This window comes from Lathamus discolor, chromosome 6 (assembly GCF_037157495.1).
Source record: "Lathamus discolor isolate bLatDis1 chromosome 6, bLatDis1.hap1, whole genome shotgun sequence".
NCBI classification, from domain to species: domain Eukaryota; kingdom Metazoa; phylum Chordata; class Aves; order Psittaciformes; family Psittacidae; genus Lathamus; species Lathamus discolor.
Window position 1 is genome coordinate 61,029,171 of NC_088889.1, and position 23,076 is coordinate 61,052,246.

Below are 23,076 nucleotides of genomic sequence, written 5' to 3' on the forward strand. Positions count from 1 at the left end.
TACAACTTTATTTTTTCACAGTTCAAAATGTTCTTCAGATGACTGTCAGCTTGTACGTTAAATTTCCCTGTGTGTTTTACTTACTGGTCAAAGGTCCATATGAAAAAGACAGCATTTCATGTGCATGGCCTTGATATTACTAGGGTCTTTGTAGTAAATCCTGTAATGTAGCTAATAATTTATTTTTCTAATCCTACCTCTTCCTTGTACCTTTCATCTCACACTTAGAATAAACAGAACAATTTCATAGATACACTTTACACTTAGATAACTGTGATTTTCATTTTCAATATTTTAGGTAATTTATCAATGGCAAAAAAAAAAATCAAGGGTTCTAATAGGAACTCAAAATAGAAAAACTTTTTCTGCTCTTTCAGTATTTCTGTGTCATTAGTGAGAGACTTTTCAAGCATTCTTTTGTTTTCTGAAAATTAGCTTTTGCAAAATCTTGTGTAATAAAACAGTACTGAAATCCAGCTATTTTAAAGTCACAGAAAGCTATAGAGGCATCTGATTTCAAAAGGCAATGATTTCAGTTCTGTTTGTAGGAAAGTAAATGCATAATGACGAGCTCAGTCAGTAATAGCAGAAGGCTGGATTAATTTGTATAACATTAAATATTTTTGTGATTTAAAATCCTCATTTTATCATAAAATAGATACGCTAGTTCTGTAAGCTCCAAAATTAAAAAATGCTAAAAGGTTCCTTCTTTTGCCTAAAAGATAACTGTTGATTGACACTACAACTCTTTAGTTTTGTTTTTTTGTTTGTTCCTTTTTAAAGGATTCTCATCGTTTTGGGAAAAACATCGCAAAATCAATGGTTGACATCATGCGTTTATTTAACCTTAGCAAAAACTGTAACAAGTGATTTGCCTTATTGGTACCAAGCAATCTCCTGTTGTGGGATGTGAACTCTTCTGTACAGTGAACGAAAGCAAGGTTTGTCAAACAGTAGCTGGTGAAGAAACTGAGTCGGCATCTTCTTGATCACCTGTGGAAACCTTAGCACTGTATCGAATGTTTCATTAATTTTTTTCAGTAGCTTGGAAGAGTTTGTTCCACAAAGGATGGCTTTTGAAATCTTGTCTGTTTCTAGTGATGTAGTATCATTGCATGAAGCCATGTATATTCTAACTCCTGCAGTTTTCTCTTAATTTGTACACACTTGCTGTTTTCTTACTTTAAATTAGTCTACTTGTGTTCCAGAATCAGAACGATAAAACACACCATCTTAAATGCAAATATTAGAAAAAGGTTGATTTGCTATGTATTGATAGCAGAATATTCTTCAGTGCATCTGCTGCTTTATGTCAAAGAATGACAAAACTTGTGGCTGTGTGCCTTGTTTTCTGTTGTTTGGGTGGTTGTTTTTTTGTTTTGTTTTATTTGGGTTTTTTGTTTTGGGGTTTTTTTGGGTTTTTTTTTTTTTTGAGGTTTTTGAAAGGCAATTTCTGTAAAGCAGACAAAACCCCCCTGATACAACCCACCGTAACACAAAAAGTTGTAAAAACTTTGGGGGTTTTGAAAAAAAAAAACCCACAACATTGTTGTAGTAGTGCTACATCAGGTAGTAAATTGTGTCACCTAAGTAGCAGGTACCACATTTTTCTTACTACTTTACAAGCGTGTTTGCCACATCATTGATTTTCTTTCTCTATAAATAAATTGACCTGTGTGCTTGTTCAGTTGAGTGCCTTAAAAAAAAAGAAAGTGAGAGATCCTAAGCCCAGGAGAAAACCTGATTGGGGGAGCTGGTTTTACATTGTCTTAGTGGTGAAGGAGGCGAAGTAATAGTATTTCAGATGTAGTTTTCAAATTGTAAGTTACATTGATGTGGCATGAGTAGAATTGAATATGCTGCCATATGGTGAGTGCAGTTAGGTTTGCAGCTCTAATGAAATGCTCCCGTGAGTCCCAATGAAATGCAGGAATAATTTTGTTTCAGATCTACAGATACACCTGTGTTTAGGCTGGTGAGTTGTATCACTGGTCATTTGAGGTGAGAGCTTCTGGGTCCAAGGGAATGCCAATTTAGTTAAAAGCAACCAGTCTGATAGCCTATGAAGCAAGCTGCTGCGGAGGCTAACCAATTGCAGGTTGCCTGCTTTCAGCCTGGAAGGACCACTACTACTTTGCCAGCCACCTGCATGAGAAGAACACGCTATTAAAGCAGTGAAAATAGCTCCAGAATGGGAAAATTCTGGCCACTTCAAACTCCTCCTGGGGGATGGTTTTGGTCAAGCAGTATCTGAAGGATACAGGAAGGAAGGGGAAAGCTATTTCATTCAAAAAGGAGCCTAGTCTTTCCACGCACAGAAATAAAGGGGCTACTACAAAATAGAGTAACTCTGTATGTAATGCTTCTCTTCCCTAGACTTTTAGGTGTGGTTTCTTTTTACATCCTGCAGTGCAGTAAAGTGTACCTGTTAGTACAGCAAGTCTTTTATTTTGTTTCAAATGTAAGGTACATGCTGTTCGGAAATACAGTGAATGATGCTCTACAGCTATGCTGATTTCAAAAGGCCTTTGGGGATGATGCAAAACTTCTCATTAGATTTTGAATGTTTTCTGGCCAGTATTTCTTAACTGTCTATGCCTCTTCATGTTCTTGTTATTTACATTTTTACTCTGATCTAGCTATTAAAATACCTGTACATGTATGTTGGAGGTGGAAAACTTCGAAGATCCCAGATGCATGCTTATAAAGGAACCTTCACAGGAACTGGCCAAAGACACTCATTTGGACACTTTGAAATAAGCCTTACTGTGGCTGGGAGGCCTGGTATTTGTCAAACTACTGCAACAACTTTATAGCGGTATATTCTTTGGGAGCTGCAGAAATAATGCACTGGGGGGGTTTGCCCCCCCTTTTTTTTTTGTTTTATTTTTATTTTATTTTATCAACCACTGACCAATCTGTGCTTAAATTAACATTAGGGCTTGTAGGATTTTCTTCAAAAAAGTTTAGATATGACTCTCAGGTTTTAAATGTTTCAAGTCTAATTGTAGTTAGTGCAGTTATCAATGCAATTTTACATTCTTAGAGAGTTAGAATAGTTGGCACAGAAAGCGCTTTTTTTATTATAAACGTTTTAAACATTTTGTGGGATTAAATGTATCTTTCCAATTTGGGATAGATCATAATTCTTAGGTAGATAAGATTTCATTTCATTTTCTTTAGAATATCAAAGCGTGTAAATAAACTATGCTTTTTGGATGTAAATCTTAGAAATCCACAGTGAATGTAGGTTCTTAATAATTAATTTAAATCTTGATGTTTGATATTGTGTACATACAGTAAAACTGCTTGCTTTTTTGCTCAAAAGCCATAGGAATGTGACTGAAATTACCTAGATTTAAATGAACCTTGTAGTACAATGTACTCTATAATAAAGTTTAAAGTTCATATTCCAGAAATATTCATATATTTCTGGAATATTCATGTATTTGTTCATATTCATTTTCAGAAAAACTACTAATTTGTTACTAAAACCTTAATTCATTTATTCTCAATTAGTGATATAAGAGCTTAGGGTTGAGTAGTTGGTAAAAGTCAGGTTGGATGATAATATCTTGACCTGTTCATTTAATAGCGGGGTAGAATTGGTGGAATACCTCAAATGTGCATTTTTCAAATTTCTTACTGCCGCTGTTTCATGCCAGAAATTAGGAAAGCATTAAGTACCTTTAGAGGCTACCATTATTTAGGGCTAACATCATGCCTAACTAAATATTCTTTAAAGGGTTGGGTTTTTTGAGAGACTAAGGAAGTGTGTGACTGACCTTGAAATTCATGCTTCTAATTCAGTCTTTGTACCAACTGTTTTCTCATATAAAAGTATATTAATTTGAGCTGGTTTGTGTTCTTCTTTTATATTTTGTTCAATTACTCTACATCTATGGTTGGTTATTTACATCCAATACTTTGCTCTTTCCTACGCTCTTCAGTGACTTCGAAAAGTAAAATAAAATTTCACAATTACACTACCTAGTACAATGTCTAATCTCTTTTCTACCTTCTTCCCAGCTCCCTTGCTGCTGTTTCTGGACTTGTGAAATCACTGCTATTAAATCGGGTTCGGAATGGTAGTAGCAGACTATTCAGTCCATTTTAGAAGTAACCTATACATGTCTTGATAATTACTAGGGAGTGTGGTAATGGACTTCTCTTTTTTTTCAGGTTCAGTAGAAAGAAGAAACAACACAGGTCTTGCTTTACATGAGCTTTTTTCGTATAACACAAATAATTGATGGAATTGATGTGAAACAGTCTGGTTAGAAGCTAGTGGATAGCACTGGTTTGATCTTTACAGTGAATAACCTGTAAAGTATGAATGGTAAAGCAGTGGAGAACTAGTTCTGGCACAGAAAGTTGACATCGTTATATAAAACACCACCCCAAGCCCTCTACACAACCTGCCACTGTCATGTGGTAGATCATTTTCACAGTCATTGTCCTGGGTTGAGCAGCAGCAGTCATTTTTCTCCTTCTTAGGAGCTAGTACAGTGCTGTGTTTTGATCTTTTGGCCTAGGAACAGTGCTGATAACGCCGATGTTTTCAGTTGCTGCTCGAATGTTTGGTCTGGCCAAGGACTTTCTGAGCCTCATGCTCTGCCAGGGAGGAGGGGAGGCCGGGAGGAAGCAGAGGCAGGACACCTGACCCAAACTAGCCAAAGAGGTATTCCATACCACAGCACGTCATGCCCAGGATGTAACGGGGAGTTACCCGGAAGGGCTTAGGGGACGGCAGGGTTGGAGGAGGTATCGGTCGGTGCTCAGCTGGAGGGAGTGGGGCGAGTTATTGGTCGGCTGGTGTTGAGGTGTTGTATTCTTTCCTCTTGTTATTTCCTTTAGCATTATTATTATTGATGGTAGCAGTGGTGATTTGTGTTATACCTTAGTTACTAAACTGTTCTTATCTCAACCCGTGGGAGCTGTATTCTTTTCGATTCTCCTCTCCGTCCCTCCAGGAGCAGGGGGAGGGCAAGAAGGGGGGGGAGTGACTGGATGAGGTTTGTGGTTGGGTTTAAACCACGACAGTCATTTAGCTTGCTGCTTTTCTGGATGTTGCAGCCTTAGCTACATGAAAGAACACAGTGATTTCAACTTCATGCTTCATCTCTTAGATACTGTTAGCTCCTGCTTCTATTTCACACATTCCCCACCAAAGCTGGATACTGAAGTTGTAAACCCTGTTGTGTTTAATCTGAACAAAAAGACTGTATGGAAACTTTCTAGGTACAGAAAATAAAGATTTACTGTGCCTTGCCCCACGCCCAACCTGAAGACATTAATAGAGAAAAGGAAATGTTGAGGTTCAATTTCTGCTTTCAAGGAAACTTTTTCTCTTACATGGCCACAGTTAGTGGAGTGTTTTCTCAGCTCAGAAATCATTGTGGCACTGGGGTGACAATTCCCAGATTTACAGAGTGAGTTGTAGGAAGGGCTCGAAGCACCGAAGCTGGAAGTCAGCTATTTCACAGCATCCCGGAATGGCTGGGGTTGGAAGAGGCTTCCAGAGGTCATCTGGTCCAACCACCTGGCTGCTCGGGACCACGTCCAAAAGGTGTTTTGAGTATCTCCAAGGATGGAGACTGCACAACCTCCTTGGATTACTTGTGCCAGCGCTTCAGTCCCCTACATGGTAAAAAAGCGGTTTCCTTATGTTCAGAAGGAAACTCCAGTGTTTCAGTTTGCGTCCATTGCCTCTGGTCTTGTCAATGGGCACCATGGCAAAGAGCCTGGCTCCCCCTCTTTGTACAGTCCCTCCTACTTTGTATTTCCAGGCTCAAAAGTCCTGCCTCTCAGCCTGTCTTCATACAGATGCTCATATTCATACATATGCCCTTAGTCATCATTATGGCCCTTTGTTGGACACTCACCAGCCCTGGACACAGTACTTGGGTGTACTCTCCCTGACGAGCTCTTCTACATGGGTGACACCACACGGCCCCTTACTCGGTGCCGGGGTCCCGGTTCCTCTCCGCCTCCCCGTCCCGCGGTGTGCTTCCCCAGCCGAGCTGTACGTTACGTCCTGAAGAGCAAACCGCCGCGCACGGCGTCCGTTAGCGGCGCGGCGCCCGGCTGCCGCGCCTCAGGCGGGAGGAGCTGCTGTGGCGCCGGGGGAGCGGCCGGAGCCTCCTCCGCTGCCGCCGGAGGATCCGCGGGGGGAGGCGGCAGGGCACCCGGAGCTTTCGGCAGGCGCTCGTCTGCCCATCCGGCCCCGGGGGTGGTGGCGATCGGTGCGTGGGGGTCAGAGAGCCCTCAGCGCTGACAGAGCCTGGGCCGCGCCGGAGGCATGGGCGGCTTCGCCCTCCCCATGTTGGCTAGGTCTGAACCTAGGAACAGTGGTGGTGGCAGTGCAGGGGTATCTTGGCCCGTGTTTTCATAACGGGGCCTCGTGGTGTGCGAGGGAGAGGTGCTTCAGCGCACGTTGCTTATCGGAATGGTGACATGACGCATAAGGTTTGGTCTTAATGTGCTACTTACTGACACAAACTTGAAACTGTGTAATTATCATAAATTCACAGAATGGTTTTGGTTGGAAGGGTCCTTAAAGCTTATCTAGTTCCAACCGCCTGCCACGGGAAGGGGCACCTTCCACCAGACCAGGTTGCTCCAAGCCGTGTCCAACCTGGCCTTGAACACTGCCAGGGATGGGGCAGCCACAGCTTCTCTGGGCAACCTGTGCCAGGGCCTCACCACCCTCACAGGGAAGAACTTCTTCCATGTATCTAATCTCAATCTCCCCTCTGTCAGGTTAAAGCCATTCCCCCTTGTCCTGTCACTACAGGCCCCTGTCAAAAGCCCCTCTCCACATTTCTTGTTGGCTCCTTTAGGCACTGGGAGCTGCTCTGAAGTATCCCTGGAGCCTTCTCTTCTTCAGGCTGAACAAGCCCAGCTCTCCCAGCCAAGCTGTCTAAATGTGCTACATCAAATTTTACTTTTTTCTTTTTTTTTTTTTTTTTTGACTACTAAAGCCAAGTAGTAGAATTCTGATTAAAGTCTGAATGCTGTTAACGTGTTCAAAATGCAGAAAGAATGTGCTCTGGTAAAAGCAGTTTGTTTGTGTTGGCATGGTGGCCTGCATTTTCTGACAGATTCAGAACCCCAACAATCTCTTCTAGATTATAAATTCCACAGTTTTGTGTTAATTGGGTTAATCTTCATTATTATATGTACGTGTTGTTTGATTAAGACTATTTCGTTCACTTCTAGGTAGAAAAACTATCAGAAGAATATAAAAATATAAAATTTAATTATCTTCAATGGGAAAAAGAAAAAAGAAGCCATTGACAGCCTGTTCATGAGTATGGAGAGATCCTTTGATATAATAGACAGTGGGCTTGTGACTGTAATATTTAGTCAAAATAGTCCTGTTAGTTCTGAAAACTTAAATCTGGAAACTGTAGTAATTAATAATCCCATTGAAGAAGGATTGTGCTCGAGTCAAGACAATAATTTATGCACTGTAAATGTGGAAGAGACTTTGTTCGATCACTTCAAGTATCCACTTGCCAGTGAAAATCAAGATATAGTAATAAAAGTTGAAGAACAGCCACGCAGAAACAGCCGCTGTGATGAGGATCTTGAAAAATACAGGGATTTAAATCCTCCAGAAGAAGCTGAACATACGCATTCACCTTACCTGCCTTCAAATGGTGTCCCCCTTCTTTCTTCTGTAGTGATGCAGAATAAAAATCCCAGTGTTCCATCTTCAAGCATTTTCTCTCCTGAAGGAACAGCCAGTCAGAATGTCAGAGAGATACCAGTAAGATTAAGTGAAATAGGAATTTTCATACATTCGTACTTGTTTGTGATTACATGTGGGAAATTGCCACATTAAAACTTATGCGAGAACCAAATAATGTTTAAAGTTAAGTTAAATTTTTTTACTAGAACAAACTTAGTAGTAGTAAGTACAGAAATAAATTTCTAGTTTATATTGCCAGAAGTAGCATGCAGCTGAACATATGGTTCTGACTGCAGTTCTTTTTTGTCAGTATTATGAACCATATTTTTAAGTGGCTGAGTAGGTAGTTTGCTCATTAAAAGAACCTTATCATGTCACACGTACGCCCACTTTGGTTTTGTGTACTACTGTCTGTATTAGCAACTATTAGACAGTTGTTCAAAGTACAAATAGAATATTAACTTTTGTTCTTTAGTTCCACAGGTCATCTTAAAATTTATAGTCCAAATGAGTTAAAAAGTAACTTACTTGCAGCAGTGAACTGTAGCTGGTAATGTTAAGTCTTTATGGGAAAGTAGTTTTGTAGGAGAGGAGTTTCCTATTGCTTTCAATGTTTGGTAGTTTTTCTGTATAGTTTGAGGTTATATTTTCTATGTTTGATCAATTACTATCTAGAAAGGTACGGAGCATAAAGCTTCTTGTGGTGCTCACAGGACCACATCCACCTGCTTATTGCAGGCTGCTTCTGAGGGGACACTGAGATCTCAAGATAACTTCCTTTGTGAAGCTATCTTGCAATAATTAAGCATACCCATTGACTTTTTTTCCACATAAATATTTTGACAAACAGTGTTGTTCTCAGATTCCAAAATGAAAAACACTAAAAACCTCACAAAAATCACTTTATTGAAAATTAGGTCTGATTTTCCCTTGCAGTATCCTACTACACACAGTGGGGCTGCCTGTGCAGGAAAAGTTCTATCACAGAAATCATTGCTACCCATCCCAGTGTGTTTCCTAGTGGTGTTTTATCCTGAGGTGTTTGAGGTTTGCTGTGATAGTTACCTTATGTGTTCTGGTTTTCTTTTTGATTTCAGGTTACGATATAGTTTGGAAGTATCTCTGGCTTGGAAGTTTTCTTACACACAATAATGCTCAGGACACACACAGCACTCAGTATTCTTAGTAGTTGTTTAATAATCGAGACCTTCAATCTTTTGAAATGTTATTAAGATACAAAAGACTGGTGGAATCCTCTAGAAAATAAAGATGTGATTAAGAAATAACAGTTGCTTTCTTCAAAGTTAAGTTGAAGATAGGGAAAATTTTTTAGTCTCTGTACAAGGAGCTGAAAATGAAATTTAGAAAAAGAATCTTTCTGACCAGCTCTCTTTCTAGTATCCTTACAGTTCATCATACTAAATCTGCAGGTTTCCTTATCTGCCCTGTTTCTTGAAGGATTAGGACAAAATTCTATGAGATTATAAATAATTTTATTGAAAGAAAGCAAGCTGATCAGTTGTTTCAATGCTGCTTGTTTGCCCTCCTAAACTGCTGTCAATATGAAGAGGAAGCACAGCACACACAGATAAGAGAACAGATTCTCTAGAATGAACAATCTCAATTCTAATTTGAAACTAGAAAATTGTTGGTTTCTGGTTTTGTTCCATTTTCTGTTCATTTGGTTTGATTTTGAAAATATGCCTGTAGGTATTAAGTGCTATTATAGTTATAAATGCATTAGATCTAAACCGTAACTGTATTTTGAACAGAAAAAGCAGAAATAATATTCTGAATATAAAATGGTATCTGGTAATGCTCAGTGGGCTGCAGTATTTATGTGCTTAATTATGTAATGAAAATCTAAATAACTCCCAATTTGCAAGGTAACTTTAAGACAGATTTTTGTTTTTCATTTTTTCATTTTTTATTCATTTTGCTTTTAAAAAATAAATAATTTAATACATAAAATAGTTAGAAATATAACATTCTTTTCTTCAGGTGTTCAGATCATTCATACCTCCAGTTGCAGGTGAGAATAAAGTTATTTGTTCTGACCAGTTTAAAGGAATCCAAAACAGTACTATGCAGTTGCAAAACTTGACAAATTGCTTAAATGGTAAGTTTCCAATGTGACTGGGAAGGACTTCTTTTTTTTTCTGCTCTTATAAGCTTAGGGAAGGATGTAAACAGCTAAATATATTAATTGTGGGATTTGGCAAATCGTAGTATGAGCCTTTCTGATAATGTAGCTGTAACTAATATTTTTGAAAGGAGAATGGACCGCTGATCATGTGTGTTAATGTTGCTTCAACCACTCAGTTCAGTCTTCCTTTTAATTTTCTCTTTCTCCCCAATTCCTTCAGGCGACTGTGAAGAATATATTCCTTCTTGCAGGACATTTTTTATTTTTTATTAAGTTGAACAATGTTTTTATTTCACTTTGAAGTTTGACCAGCAGTTATGAAAGTTGGGTGGTTTGTACTGATGCTGCTGATGACATTAAGCTTGTGAGCAGGTGTTTGATATATTCTGCCCTTAACCTGTTCACTGCCCTGCTCAGGGTTAAACTGACTGCTAGGCTTGCTCTTACAAGGTAGTTTATCTTGAAGCTAAATAAATTTAAAAGAATGGTCACAATAAATCTTTTAAAGACATTAAAAAGACCCAAAATGAAGTCTGTTTTTTTCCCAGCAAGCCTGTTACAAAAGAATATTAAATACTTCTTTTACAAGAATGTAATATAGTGACACCAGAATCTCTTTCATTCATCCTGTAAAGGAGCTCTTGGTATAAAACACTGATATTTTTATAAATAAAACATGCTTTATTTTATGTACTAGAATCTGCGAGAGATATCTGTGGCTTACCTCAGACTAGTGCTTCTGTCTATGACGAAATAGTAAGTATGCATGCAAGATTTTATCATTATTGGAAGGATCTGTCAAAGTGTTGAATATCTAAAAAGTGATTTATTCTATGTGTCAGAGGGTAAAAGGTTCTTTCAAACACTGTCTTACCTGATCTGTTCAGAAAAGAGAAATGTTGCTCTGTAGATTTCTTACAGTGCTACATTGTGGAGGAAGGAAGAATAGCACCTGGAATTTTCTTCTTTTTCTATTCCTGCTGGCTCCTCCTGTTATCCATCAGCATATTCTCATTCCAGTTCAGGACAGTTGCTCTGTGTGTGTGTGTGTGTGTCTGTGTGTATGGGACTTCTCCTAAGGCCACCTAAACACAGTGGGACTCTGCCAAATACCACTGGACAGTTGATTGGTATTTGAGCCTTTATCCCATGTGCAGTGCATATGAAGGAACAGAGCTAAGGGTGAAAATCTGGCTTTTACATTAACATTCCTGGCCTATGGAGAGGTAGAATCAGAGAATGGGTTGGATCAGTTTAGATTGGAAGGAACCTTCAAAGGTCATCTAGTCCAACCCCCTGCAACAAGCAGGGACATTTTCAGCTAGATCAGGTTGCCCAGAATCGCATCCAGCCTGGCCTTAAATGTCTCCAGGGATGGCGCATCTACCACCTCTCTGAGCAATCTGTGCCACTATTTTACCATCCTCATTATAAAAAAATTCTTCCTCATGTCCAGCCTGAAACTTCTCTCTTTTAGTTTAAAACCATCACCCCTTGTCCTGTCGCAACAGGCCCTGCTAAAAAGTCTCTCGCCATTTTTCCTACAGGCCCCTTTTAAGTACTTAGAGGCTCCACATCTTTCTTGTACTCAGGACTCTAGAGTTGGACACAGTACTCCAGGTGGGGTCTCACCAGAGCAGAGTAGAGGGGCAGAATGTTCTTTGCAACTTAGTCTCTTAAAATGCTTGAATTTTTGAAATGTAATTTCATAGATATATGCAAGACAAACTTGAGAAATTCGGGTATTTCATGAAAGGGAGTTTTCTGAAATGCCATGACATACAGTAGTTGATCCCCGCAACAGAAGTTAATTTTAGAATATAGGTATAACTGAATTTGCACTCTGGTCTCAGATGACTACTTCTTAGACTAATACCCAATGATCCCCAGTCAAGTTATATAATTAAAGATTAATTTTTTTTTTTGCATAATTTGCTGTGACTATTGCCTAACTTCTCCAAGGCAGTTTAGATATCGATTGATGCTTCATGGTGCTGGAGAAACTGAATGCCATTGCTACTGTGAAGTATGCTACTGTTCATTGTTATTCTTCAGGAATATCTTTACTTGAAATATAGCCAAAAGTCATTCTGCTATTGACATGTAAATTAGCTATTCTTAGTATTATATTTGAATACAATCCTCACTTTGAAACTTATTATTTCTGCAGATAAATTTAAAAACTTATTGTATTTGCTTGGAATTTAAAGTAGATTTTAAAGTATGCCTGTTAAGTGTTAAAACTTTATATTTCAGCATGAGATAAGAGATGCATTTAGTAATGTTACTGAGAATCAACAAGATAGAGCAATTTTTCAGCGTTCAAATGTTGACGACTCTGGCTGCAAGTTATTAGGATTGCATAGTGTAATGGAGGAATCCCGATGTTCACACAGAAATGATTGCAGCCCTCTGGTAATTATATCCTATAATTGATAGCAAAACTGTATGCCAGAGAAAATTAACTTCAGGAAGTCACACTTAGTAAATGTGGTATCAAAAATAATAAGGCAGTCCCTTTCTTGGATTCAGAGTTTATACTTTGTCTCGTTATAGTGCTACTTTATATAGATACTATTTTCTATTTGACAGCTGGAAACAAAGAACCCCAATGTGAAGTTTACTTCATCCAAAGGAAAAGTTTTTATTTAAAATTACAGCTAAATAAATTAAACGAAACATGAACAATTTTGATGGCATGTTCTGGTTACAGAACTGAATTCGCAGCCAGCTCTAGTAAATAGCTAGAATCAGCTCTATAAAGCCCCATGGAGCAATTTAGAGAATCAGGAATCTGTATCACCTAGGCTGAGGAGCTAGCTGCAGTGTTAGATCTCAGTAGCTGCTTCAAAAAATAAATTGAAATTAAGGGGCAAAAAGCAAACATCTAATATCATAATGATCTATTTGTTTGAGAGATTCCAGTCTGTGATTATGCAGCTTTGTAAGACAGCTGGTGCTCTTGTGAAAACCTTTTTAGCTTAGAATTACAGTTTTTAGATGAAAGCTAATCATTACTTATTCGTTCCAGGTTATCTGCCAGCTGGAAGCAGGTACTCAAACACTCTGTATAAACAGTTGTGGCACACAAGAACTAAAACCAGGCCATCTAATTTTGGAGTATCACAACCAACATAATTATCTTCAATCAGGTATAATAAAAGTTAAAATTATCTCTAGCCTGTCAGATAGTATGTTAATGTGCAACTGAATTTGTTTATACTCTAAAGCAGCAACAGCAGGACGTGAGTCAAAGATAATGTAGCTATCACCAGTTGTTATTTTACTTTACTTTGCAACTGAAAAATTGCTAAGCACTTAAGTGTAATAAAAATGATGTAAAGGATATGCTGAATTTATGGAAAGTTATTAATATACAAATTACTTCCCATATACAGCGCATTTAGCATAAATACGGGCATACATTTGCCTTTACCCTAGTTTGCCACCGTGTGTCACTGTTTCTTTATAAAAGGGGGGCAGCATTGAGTGCTGTGGGTCTATTTTAGTCTTGGGATTCAGAATGTCTCACTAATATTTACATAATTATGTAAACTTGAAATACCATCAATTTTTAAAGAAAGTAGTTTAATGAAAAATACTTAAAGATATTTAAATGTAGTTGGACATTTTAATCTTAGCAGCAACAAAGTATTTGAGTGTAGTTTAGTTTTAATTTAAATGATTACTTTTTTACTCAAGCACAGCTTTCTCAAACACATTAATAACATTGTTTATTTCATTATGTATTATTATAACTTTATTACAGTGGTGCACTTTGATGGCAATGAGAAAACAAAGGTTTTTAATAGCACCATACAAGCACACATATTGCTTCTCTCAATATCAATAGGTGCTGAGTGTGAGCGTTTCTCAGCAGATGTTCTAGGTATGGAGCCTATTTACTTATGTTTGCCAGAAGCCATCAAGAGAGCAAACCAGGCACATGCAAGTTAAAGCTCATGTTCCTTTATAAAATCCAAACTCTCATTCATTTGCTCTAATGGTAGGGAAGAAAAAGCTGTGGAGGAATGCAGTGGCATATGCTTTTTTTTAGTTTTTATTTGCTTGAGCTTCCTTCTGTTTTACTCATCTTCATGTAAAGTAAAAGAATTTGGTCCAGAAATAAAGCTTTTGCATTTTCTTTCTTTAGTTGCGAAGGAAGTAAGTACAGGTATAAGATTCGTCTTGTAATCTTACTATTACTGGCTTTTTTTTCTGCAAAAGCTAGGATGTTCATATACTTACATGCAGGTCTTCACTAGGACTTACTCTAGGACAAAGGCTTACTCTTACAGCAATAGTTTCTCCATAGGTTTTTAGTAATTTCTTTTTCCGTAAGAGAAAGAACTCTGTTCCAGGTGCTCTCTCAGAACCCTGGAAATTTGTAAAATAAGAACTGAGGATAAATATATTTAATTGTTTCTGATGTTCTTCTTATAAAAATATTTTAAGTCTATGGCATTTGAATTTAAATTTACTTGATGTCATAGAGTATAAACAGCCTATGGTCAAATTCCTAGCCAAAAAATTGTTGGTGGTTGGTTTATAAGGGGTGTTTTTACGTGGTTGGGTTTTTATTCTTGGGTTGGGTTTTTTTGTGATAAAAAAAAACATTTCTGGAGAGAAAACGTCTAGGTCCTTCATTGACACTGTTTATTGTAGAGTAAGTTTGGATTCAGAACTATGCTAACAAAAGGCAGAGAGTGTCAGGTGATTTTTTTAATCAACAAAATTAAGTTGAAGATACCAATTTACATGCATGCTTAATTAAAAAATTTTGTATGCATAAATGAAATCATATACACCATGGGTAGTTCTTCAGGTAAGGGTCTTCTTTTCAGATGTGGACTATCCTGTAACAGCTGTACTGGGGCAGATTTCTCCTCTTCCGAGTGAACTGGTTCTAAATGAGCAAAAGGTAAGGAAGCTCTGTCCTTTAAACTTGTCAATTTCACTATACACTCTTCTTCCTTTTCTTAAAATGGGTTGTTAAGTCTATGTTGGGAAGTAATAACTGTATGCATCTCCTAGGCAGTTTAGGTAGTTTGGTTCTGTACTCAGTACGCTTTCTGCATATAAAGTTTTCTGATTTCAACATTTTCTAGAATATCAGAATCAAAAATATAGTTTTCCATAAGAAAAAGAAATTTATTTCAGTTTTGAAACCTTGATTTTGGTATGGTACAGAATATATTATTTCTAATAAACTTTTTAAGATTCTTTGGGGGTGAAGGAAAGCACATTGACTTTTACCAGAAGAAGGGGACTATTTCCTTCCAGTAGTTTTTTGTCACACTCTTTTCTCCTGATTAGGATTTAACAGTTATTAAGTCTTTATAATTTTTGTTGATGTAAATTGAACAAAAGACTAAAAGTCTTTGCAAGTGTTTGGCTTCTCAACAGATCTGGTAGCAAGAATCACTGCAATTTTTTGTTAACTTTTTATTTGTGTGAAGTGGAGATGTGATATTGGTACAAACACAGCAAATGGTTTGTGGATAGCAGCCACTATTATAAAAAAAGGAAGAAAAAGCTCAAGGGCAGGCTGAATAATGATCTAGGGAGCCTTTAATCCCTAGAGGTGGTATGTCTGCAAATAGATGCCTGAACATTCTGGAGCAGTGATGTAGTCAAGCTTGTAATTCTCTAGCTTTATCCCAAATTAGTTGTTTCCTAGATATCTTCTTTTGCTTTAGATACATTAATTTTCCTCTTTTTTATGGGAAGCTAGATTAGTCACCTATTTACAGTTATTCACTGTTCCTCTATTACTGTTAGTACCAGCATAGTCCTAATTGTTCTTCCCTTGTCTTTCTACCTAACCAGGCCCTTATTAATCATATGTCTGAAGAGACAACAGATCTGTAGTGTGTTTGCTTGGTCTGTGAGCTGATTATTTTTTTTAATTTTGCTTAGTCTCCTTCCAATTAGATGTCATATTGCAGATTAACCTAATGTAAATCAGGTCACTAGCCAGTTTCAATTGACTACTGGAATTAAAGCAACTAAACCTAGACTTATCAATAAATTGAAACTAGTATGCCAATACTGCAGCACTGAAAACTGTTCTTGGTTCTTTGCACTGGGAGAATTGGGATTCCTGACATACAGAATGGTTTCCAGGAAGAGATGCATGCTGTTTTCATGGCTTTTTATATCTGCTTGTTTTTATTAGGAGCCTTGGCATTCACATTATCCCTGCAGCATTTTCTTTGTGTTACTTCTTCTGTTAACATTCAAAAGTGGTGATTTTTTTTACATAATAAAAACAGGATACATGCATTTTATCTTGAACAGTTTGAAAATGTACCTTTGCAACCAGTAGCTAGCACTGCCACATTCGATCTAGAATCAGATCTGCATGGGCTAGTGAAAATGACTTCAGAGGGGTAAGGCTAATGAAACATGTTACATCCATAATGACCTGTATTTTAAGCTGGCAATAACATTTTCATGTTGCATAGCTGCTTCCCTCTTGTAACAAAAATGCAGTTCTGTAAGAGTGCTATCTGTATGTATCTTGTTAGTCGTGATGCCAGATGCTGGTGGTCCAGACTATGTAAGAGGGTTTCAGGCTATGTTTCCAAATCTAATCAGTACATGTTTAACATGTATTTCTAACACTAATGGAATTCTTTTAATAATATTCAATTGTAGATCATTTTTAAATAAGACGCAAGTCCAGTGTGAAAGGTGAGGGAGCTTTGCAGCTGCACAACAGGCAGCTGTGGTGGATAGCAGGAAATTATGGGTTGCTTATTCTCTTTTTCTCATGTACTCTCTGAGGCCACACTTGTTAGGTATCACCAATATTGGTATAAAAAAATCAGTATTTATTGTTTCAAAACTATAGAATAACTAGTTTTCATTATAGTTGTATTTAGGGTTTTTTTCTAATTTTTTTCCTTTTCCAACCTCTTTAGCTTACCTTTTGGTTCAGGGATTACAAAGTCTAAGAAACCATGTAACTGCATAAGATCTCAGTGTCTTAAATTGTAAGTAATAATTTATCAGCATTTAATAAATGCTTATAACAGTGCATGATGAAAGGACAAACGTAGAAATGTGTGCTTTAAAATGAACAGTAATGTCATGTCAAAAATTAGTCATTTGAAACTGAGTTAGAAAGATCCCCATTTGATGTAAACTAGTGTCACACAAGCTCAGAATTTGGTGCACAGGTGTAGATGACTGCTGATAATCCAAATTACGAAAATTAAAAGAGAAGCTAGAATTGTTCAGAGCATATCTAAAAAATCATAGGTAGGCTGCAAATGCTATATATATATATATGGGTTTTCTCTTTCTTGCTGCTGCTTTTGTACATAAATAATGTGCACAGACATGTACACATGATAGTTAAAGGTTGATCCATTTATGAACTAGGTGTATTTTACAAAATGTAAAATTAAGAGACAGAGAGCAGGTCTTTGTCTAGGTTTGGATGTGATTAAAGTTCAGAGGAAGGAACATTTTTCCTTAGTAGAAACTGAACATTTTGCCTAGAAGCAGAATTTAAATATTTACACTTAAACCAGTTAAGATTTTAATTTCTTATGTTATTTTACATATTAATCATAGATACTGTGATTGCTTTGCCAATGGTGATTTTTGCAACAACTGCAACTGCAAGAACTGTTACAACAATCAACTTCATGAAACTGAGAGATTTAAAGCCATTAAGGTGAAAAAAAAGAGTACAGTACACATTGGTGTCAGCTTCATGTATAAAAAAATACTGCGGTATTGTTTTTCCAGTAGTTACAGTATTTGAAATATGTTAATTTTACTCTAAATAAAGCTAAGTTTTGTCTTTATTATTCTTACATAAAGAAATTTAGGGATTTCTTTCCATTTTTTTATAGAACTTATGATACTTTGGGTTAAACCTAATGATGTGTTAGATGAGTAATATTTTTTATTCAAGTGCAAATTTAATTTCAGAATTTTTTTTGTCATTTGAAGAAAAATTTATTGTATCCCAAAATCACACAGTAAGGAAACAAATTATTACTATCCAAATTATTATTCTCATTGGTAGATCTTCTATAGCTGTCCGTGTTCATCTTTCTGGTTGACCTATGTTAAGTTGGCTCTGCTGGTAGCAACACTGAACCCTGCACTAGTGAGAAGCAGATTGGTTCTACATTTGGAGACTGATGGAGTGGAACAAAGAATAATATGTGGGCTAATTTTTGTGTGTATATCAAACAGCACAATCTGGGCAATTACTTAATCTAATGTTTTGTACATGTTAAAGTGATAATGAGAAGTATTCTTTTACTGCTGATGCTCGAAGAATATATGAACAGCTTTGTGCTTCTTGTACACAACTCTCCAGAACGGTTTTTGTATCATTCACATAATTTCAGGATAGTAGAGGACATTGATCTAATTAGACTTTGCCACATCCAGCCAGTCAAAGCCACAGCAGTTTTTGCTGTCAATATGCAACAACTAGTTTTGCAATCAGATGCTTGTCTGTAGTTAAGCTGATGGGGTTGTTGGTGTCTAAGCACTCCTTTCACTGCTGTAGGTGTCATCTTGTAAAGCGTGATAGATCTTCTGTGTCACTAATGAAAGCATATCTGTACCATCTATTAATATTGCACATAAAGGGTATATAACCTCTTTACCTGTCCTTTAGTAGTCCATGGCATTGAGAGGTCTTGGTACATGACCTGCTGCTCCAATCCAATGCTGATGTGTGTGAACGGTCTTTGTATTGGGTCATTGATAAAAGGAGATATATTTTAAACTTCTGAGATGTATGTAACTATGTATGCAAGGGTTCTTTCTTCGCTGAGAACTTCTTATTTCTGGGGAAAGTGTCATCAGTAGTGAAAGAAAACCAGTCCCAAGAGAAAGGTTAGATTGGTCTAGTAGATTTAGGCTATTCCATAAAAACAATGTAAGTTTCTTCCTGTGGTAGAAGCAGGCTGGCTTAGTGTTCTGGAATCTTTGGTTCCTGCTCTCACATGCCATGGAAGGCTCCTTTATCCAAGGGCTTTATACCACCAATAATGAGAGTGGAAAGTGAGAAATATTTGTGAGAAACACTGTGTCACAGACATTCAGGTGTCTGAAAACATTTCTTTGAATTTCTTATAATCTAGCAATTTTTGTTTCAGGCATGTCTTGATAGAAATCCAGCAGCTTTCTTGCCAAAGATTGAGAAAAGGGAACTAAAAGAAATTAAACCTTACCATAACAAAGGATGCAATTGCAAGCGCTCAGAATGCCTCAAGAATTACTGTGAGTGCTTCGAGGTGCGTCAGGTGAATTTCCCTCTCATCAATTACTTCCTTAACTTTGTATTCTGTAACTAGCAGTTGCTAAAATGAATTATTTCTTTCTTTGCATTTTTCATCACAGTACGTTTTGAATATAAGCGGCACCATCTTTTTCTTGTCATGTCTTTAAAGAAGTGTATCTAGCTGAAGTTGATCAGCTAAAATTTTCCGTATTGGGAGCTCTCAATCAATGCCGTGCTCCAAAAGAAATGAATAATGGTTTTCTGCTAATCCCGGTATTTTCTTTGCATCCATTATATTTTGTTATCTTGCAGAATTATGCACAAATCGATTGGATGACTGATATGTCCATGTACATAACATCAATCTCAGCAGAGAATCCATGGAAGAAAACCTGTCTTGCTTTCTTACTGTATTGATACTGATGGTCTTGCTCTGGGTGTATCCGAGACCAGAGCGTCTAGAATAAGTCCCTGGCAGTTTAGCTGCAATGGTTGCTTGAATCTATGTTTAGTTTAAGATTTATGAAATTTTTATTCTAAGTGCTCTTTATTTGCCAGGCTAAAATTATGTGTTCCTCTATTTGCAAATGTATTGGTTGCAAAAATTATGAAGAAACTTTGGATGAAAGAACCCAGTCAAATGTGCTAAACTACATGGACTTCAGAAATAATGAAGAAAATAGCCCAGTTTTAACATCAACATTCGAAATGTTACCCAGATCGAAGAAAGACAGGTGATAATTTGGAAATAGCTCTACATAATTCATTGGTCTGACTTCATTAATTTTTTGTGTATCCATTTTTATTATTATATAAGAAATAGTGACAGATGGCCTATATACAAAAAATCACTTCACATAACATCTACCGTCTTGTTTCTATAAATAAAAACATTATCTAAAGGAGAGGTTTTAAGTAGATAGTAACTTTAAGTAGATAGTATTCAGAGTTTGGGGATATATGTGTTAGTTCTGCTTACGAAACAGCGGTTATTTATGTATTTATCACACATTTAATTTTCTGAACTTTTTTCCTCCTTAGCTACTTTAGTTTTCCTTCAGTTTCTCTGTTGTTAATTTTTTCTGTGTTCAAGCATTCATTTCTAACAAAACCTTGACCAAAGAAGTACTAAGAAAATTGTTAATATTTCTCTGATGTTCAATTAATAAGCATGGTTATATCACTGCTTCTCTCCCATCTCTTCTTCTTTTCATCCACCTCCTGTCAATTTTATGTGTTGGCAATTAGATTAGTAAAATATTCTAAGAAAGCCTGATGTTGTTAATGCTTTCTAACATAGCTGTTGCCTAATTTCTATTTTTGGTTGGTTTATAGTAATTTGCTTAATAAATAGAAGCACCTGTTGATGACAAAATTAATTAAACCAACTCGTAATTGATTTTAGGGAGCTTTACTCCAGTCTCTAAAATTCTCAATTTGCATACATAATTTTCTTTGCATCTTTGTATTAAACATCACCTTGAAATTCTTACCTTAATTCCATTTTAAAAAATACTTTCTGATGCTCTAGTTTTAAAATACTTTAATAATTTCTGGTTTTGGTAGTGTATTGATGGAGTAGATGGTGCCAAGTTATGCCTTTGCTTGAATCACACAGTGAATTCCTACAAAGATATATCTTACATCAACTACTGCAGCTACTCGTATTCAGCTCTGTGCATTCCAACGTTTAACTGAGTTTTGTAGTGTGCCCTTTGAATTATTTTGTGTATTTTAAATAGAGATATTTCATATTTTGTACAGTTTCTTTTTCCCTGTCAGGCAACCAGCTGTATATATATCTTGGGAAGAAGTGAAAGCAGTGTGTGCTTGTCTCCTGGTGCAAGCTCAAGAAGCAGAAGAACGAGGTTATTCTGTTCGTCTAGCTGAGCAGATGATCATGGAGGAATTTGGGAGATGTTTATCCCAGATCCTGCATGCATGATTAAAACTTAAAGGAGTGAAAGCTGAATAATTTTCAGTGTATTATAAAGCCAAGATGTAATAATATTGCTATGTTGCCACAGTCTCCACAATTTTGCTACTTACTGATCTTACTTTGATCTTTTGTGGGAATAATTTCATTGACTTCAGCTGAATTCTTTTTGAATTATGCTGGTGTAAGTGCAATCAGCATCACCTCCAGCATTATTCTGAATAACTTTATGCTGTTGAAAGTTTATTATTTTTTTTACTAAAACAGATTTTCTCTGTAGTTAGGACCTTCTGAGCTAATTCTTCAGTCTTTACCCAGACTCTTACTTAAATTAACTTTAAATTATTTTATTTGATGTTTATGCAAGTAGATAAGGCAGAAATTTAAGTATGAAGTTGCTATCTTAGGTGGGTTATTTTATGACATGTGAAGCAATTTTATTTCTGGTGGTAGTAGGCAAATCCACTAAGTTTAGCTTTGGGTCTTCTTTGGTTTGGCAACTTATTTTTGCTGCCTGAAAATGTATTATTTTTTGAAAACAGAGCAATGCTGTCAGTAGATTTAATATATATTGTAGGAAAAAAACCCACACCAGATTTTGTTCAACATTAAATATGTAAGACAGATGAGCCTCATAAAGAATAGGAGGTAAATTACCTCCTTTTTACTACTACTGTAAAGTACAAGAGTTTGTGATGGGAAAATCTTTCATGTACATACTATTTAGCATTGAAATATGCTGAATCCTACATTTGCAATCCGGTTTCCCTTAAAGCTTGGAATACCTTTGTTTAATTATTCATTTTTCTTGTGTGGACATTTTCTTTGTGACATTTCTTCCTCTTCTCATTACATTGTTGAGATAAGACTAGATTTTATTTTCTTTAGCAGGAGTAAGCTGTTTGCTGACATGTTTCTGGAAAAAAGAAAAAAAAGTAATCTAAATGAATTGGCAGATTATATAAAAATGAATGCCCTTTGTTGTTAGACATTTTATGTTAAGTTGGTAATGTATGCTTGGATATTTTTGGCATTTATGCTTAAATAAATAAAGATATTCTCCATGTTATGTTGATTCATGAAAAATTGACAGGACACATTTTATTCTAAAGGCTTGGTAAACTGTTGTCAAGATCTTCAGTGCAGAGATTAGGGCTTAGCACATTAAAATTATTTCGGAGAGGTCTCTGAAATTCGGGAATTCAGATGCTGCTAAGAGGTATCTCTAGACTCATAATCATGCATTTCCACTGAAGGGTGTTGCAATGTGTTATGTGAAATCTTAATTAAAGGTATGGATTGGTACAGAATAAAAATTATGCAGGGAACTGAATTTCTCATATATACATAACATTGCGTGAGAGAAGCAAAACACAATACAATCCATTCCAGGAGATCTTTACATAAGGATTGAAAGTTGCTATCTGATGCTGTCACTATTATTTACATTTGGAATCTCTCCCTGTTTGATTAGGGCAGGTGTCATCAAATTTAGTCAACTGTTTATAAGGATATTAGGGATTAAATGTTTCCCTTTCAGTGTACAGATGAAAAAAATTGAAATACATTCTGACAGGAGAACCCTTCTCTTTTTAGATTACTTGGCCCATTTGAGAAGCTGACATATTTGAACAGAAAGAGAAAAGGGCAAATGTCAAAGGAGCCCCAGTTTTAATAGAGAGCAGTATGCAGAGGAACATGAAAGTAAATGGAAGTATGAGGGAAACACCTCAGAAAAAATAGTAGCTGGAGAAAAGTAGTGATGTGTACAAAATAGCTTCTAATTCTGTATTTGTTTTGCATCATTTTGAGACAAGTGGAGGCAAAAAAAATTAAATGGTGAAGCGAGAGGTGACTCTAAGCTACCAGTATTCATTGATTTCATACAGCTATGGAAAAGCTTAATACTTTTCTAGACACTATTAGAAAAGATAGCTCTAGTAGAGAGAGAAAAATGTATTCTTTTATAAAAACCTGCTAAATCTAAATTTGGAACGCTGTATACTGTTTTGGTCATCTGTGTTCAAGAAATATAAACT

General features: G+C 36.5%; 2 protein-coding genes and 1 long non-coding RNA gene across 13 annotated transcripts in view; 2 read left to right on the plus strand and 1 right to left on the minus strand.

Annotated features, from left to right (window-relative positions):
* The window catches only part of CPT1A (carnitine palmitoyltransferase 1A), a 44,384-nt gene extending 40,391 nt beyond the window's left edge, over positions 1–3,993 (plus strand). For all 9 annotated transcript variants that reach the window (XM_065683124.1, XM_065683119.1, XM_065683118.1 and 6 more), the window contains one exon: positions 784–3,993. In XM_065683124.1, the coding sequence (XP_065539196.1) occupies positions 784–870 (87 nt within the window). In that variant the 3' untranslated portion in view covers positions 871–3,993. The remainder of the gene's footprint in view (positions 1–783) is intronic.
* On the minus strand, positions 3,454–8,129 carry LOC136016242 (uncharacterized). Of its 2 annotated transcripts, none has more exons than XR_010613544.1 (3): positions 8,062–8,129; positions 7,652–7,736; positions 3,454–6,037 (listed from the first exon to the last, which is right to left on the minus strand). It is a non-coding gene; the product is annotated as an uncharacterized LOC136016242 (long non-coding RNA). The 2 variants fall into 2 exon arrangements; XR_010613545.1 differs by lacking the exon at positions 8,062–8,129 and adding an exon at positions 7,814–8,043.
* TESMIN (testis expressed metallothionein like protein) lies at positions 4,073–22,021 on the plus strand. 2 transcript variants are annotated; one of them, XM_065683128.1, is made up of 13 exons: positions 4,073–4,823; positions 7,222–7,774; positions 9,698–9,728; positions 10,540–10,598; positions 12,099–12,257; positions 12,874–12,994; positions 14,687–14,763; positions 16,143–16,234; positions 16,769–16,840; positions 17,427–17,529; positions 18,977–19,123; positions 19,660–19,835; positions 20,884–22,021. In XM_065683128.1, the coding sequence occupies exons 2-13, from the start codon at positions 7,310–7,312 to the stop codon at positions 21,044–21,046; spliced, it is 1,665 nt and encodes a 554-aa protein (XP_065539200.1). In that variant the 5' UTR covers positions 4,073–4,823; positions 7,222–7,309; the 3' UTR covers positions 21,047–22,021. The 2 variants fall into 2 exon arrangements, with proteins under 2 accessions (XP_065539200.1, XP_065539201.1); XM_065683129.1 differs by lacking the exons at positions 16,143–16,234; positions 16,769–16,840; positions 17,427–17,529.
* Positions 22,022–23,076: the final 1,055 nt, after the last annotated feature.

Coding starts and splice junctions, on each gene's coding strand:
- TESMIN (XM_065683128.1), top strand. CDS start 7,310: ATGAGTATGGAGAGATCCTTTGATATAATAGACAGTGGGCTTGTGACT. Junction 12,258..12,873: donor GAAATGATTGCAGCCCTCTG/GTAATTATATCC, acceptor TATTCGTTCCAG/GTTATCTGCCAGCTGGAAGC. Junction 14,764..16,142: donor TGGTTCTAAATGAGCAAAAG/GTAAGGAAGCTC, acceptor TATCTTGAACAG/TTTGAAAATGTACCTTTGCA.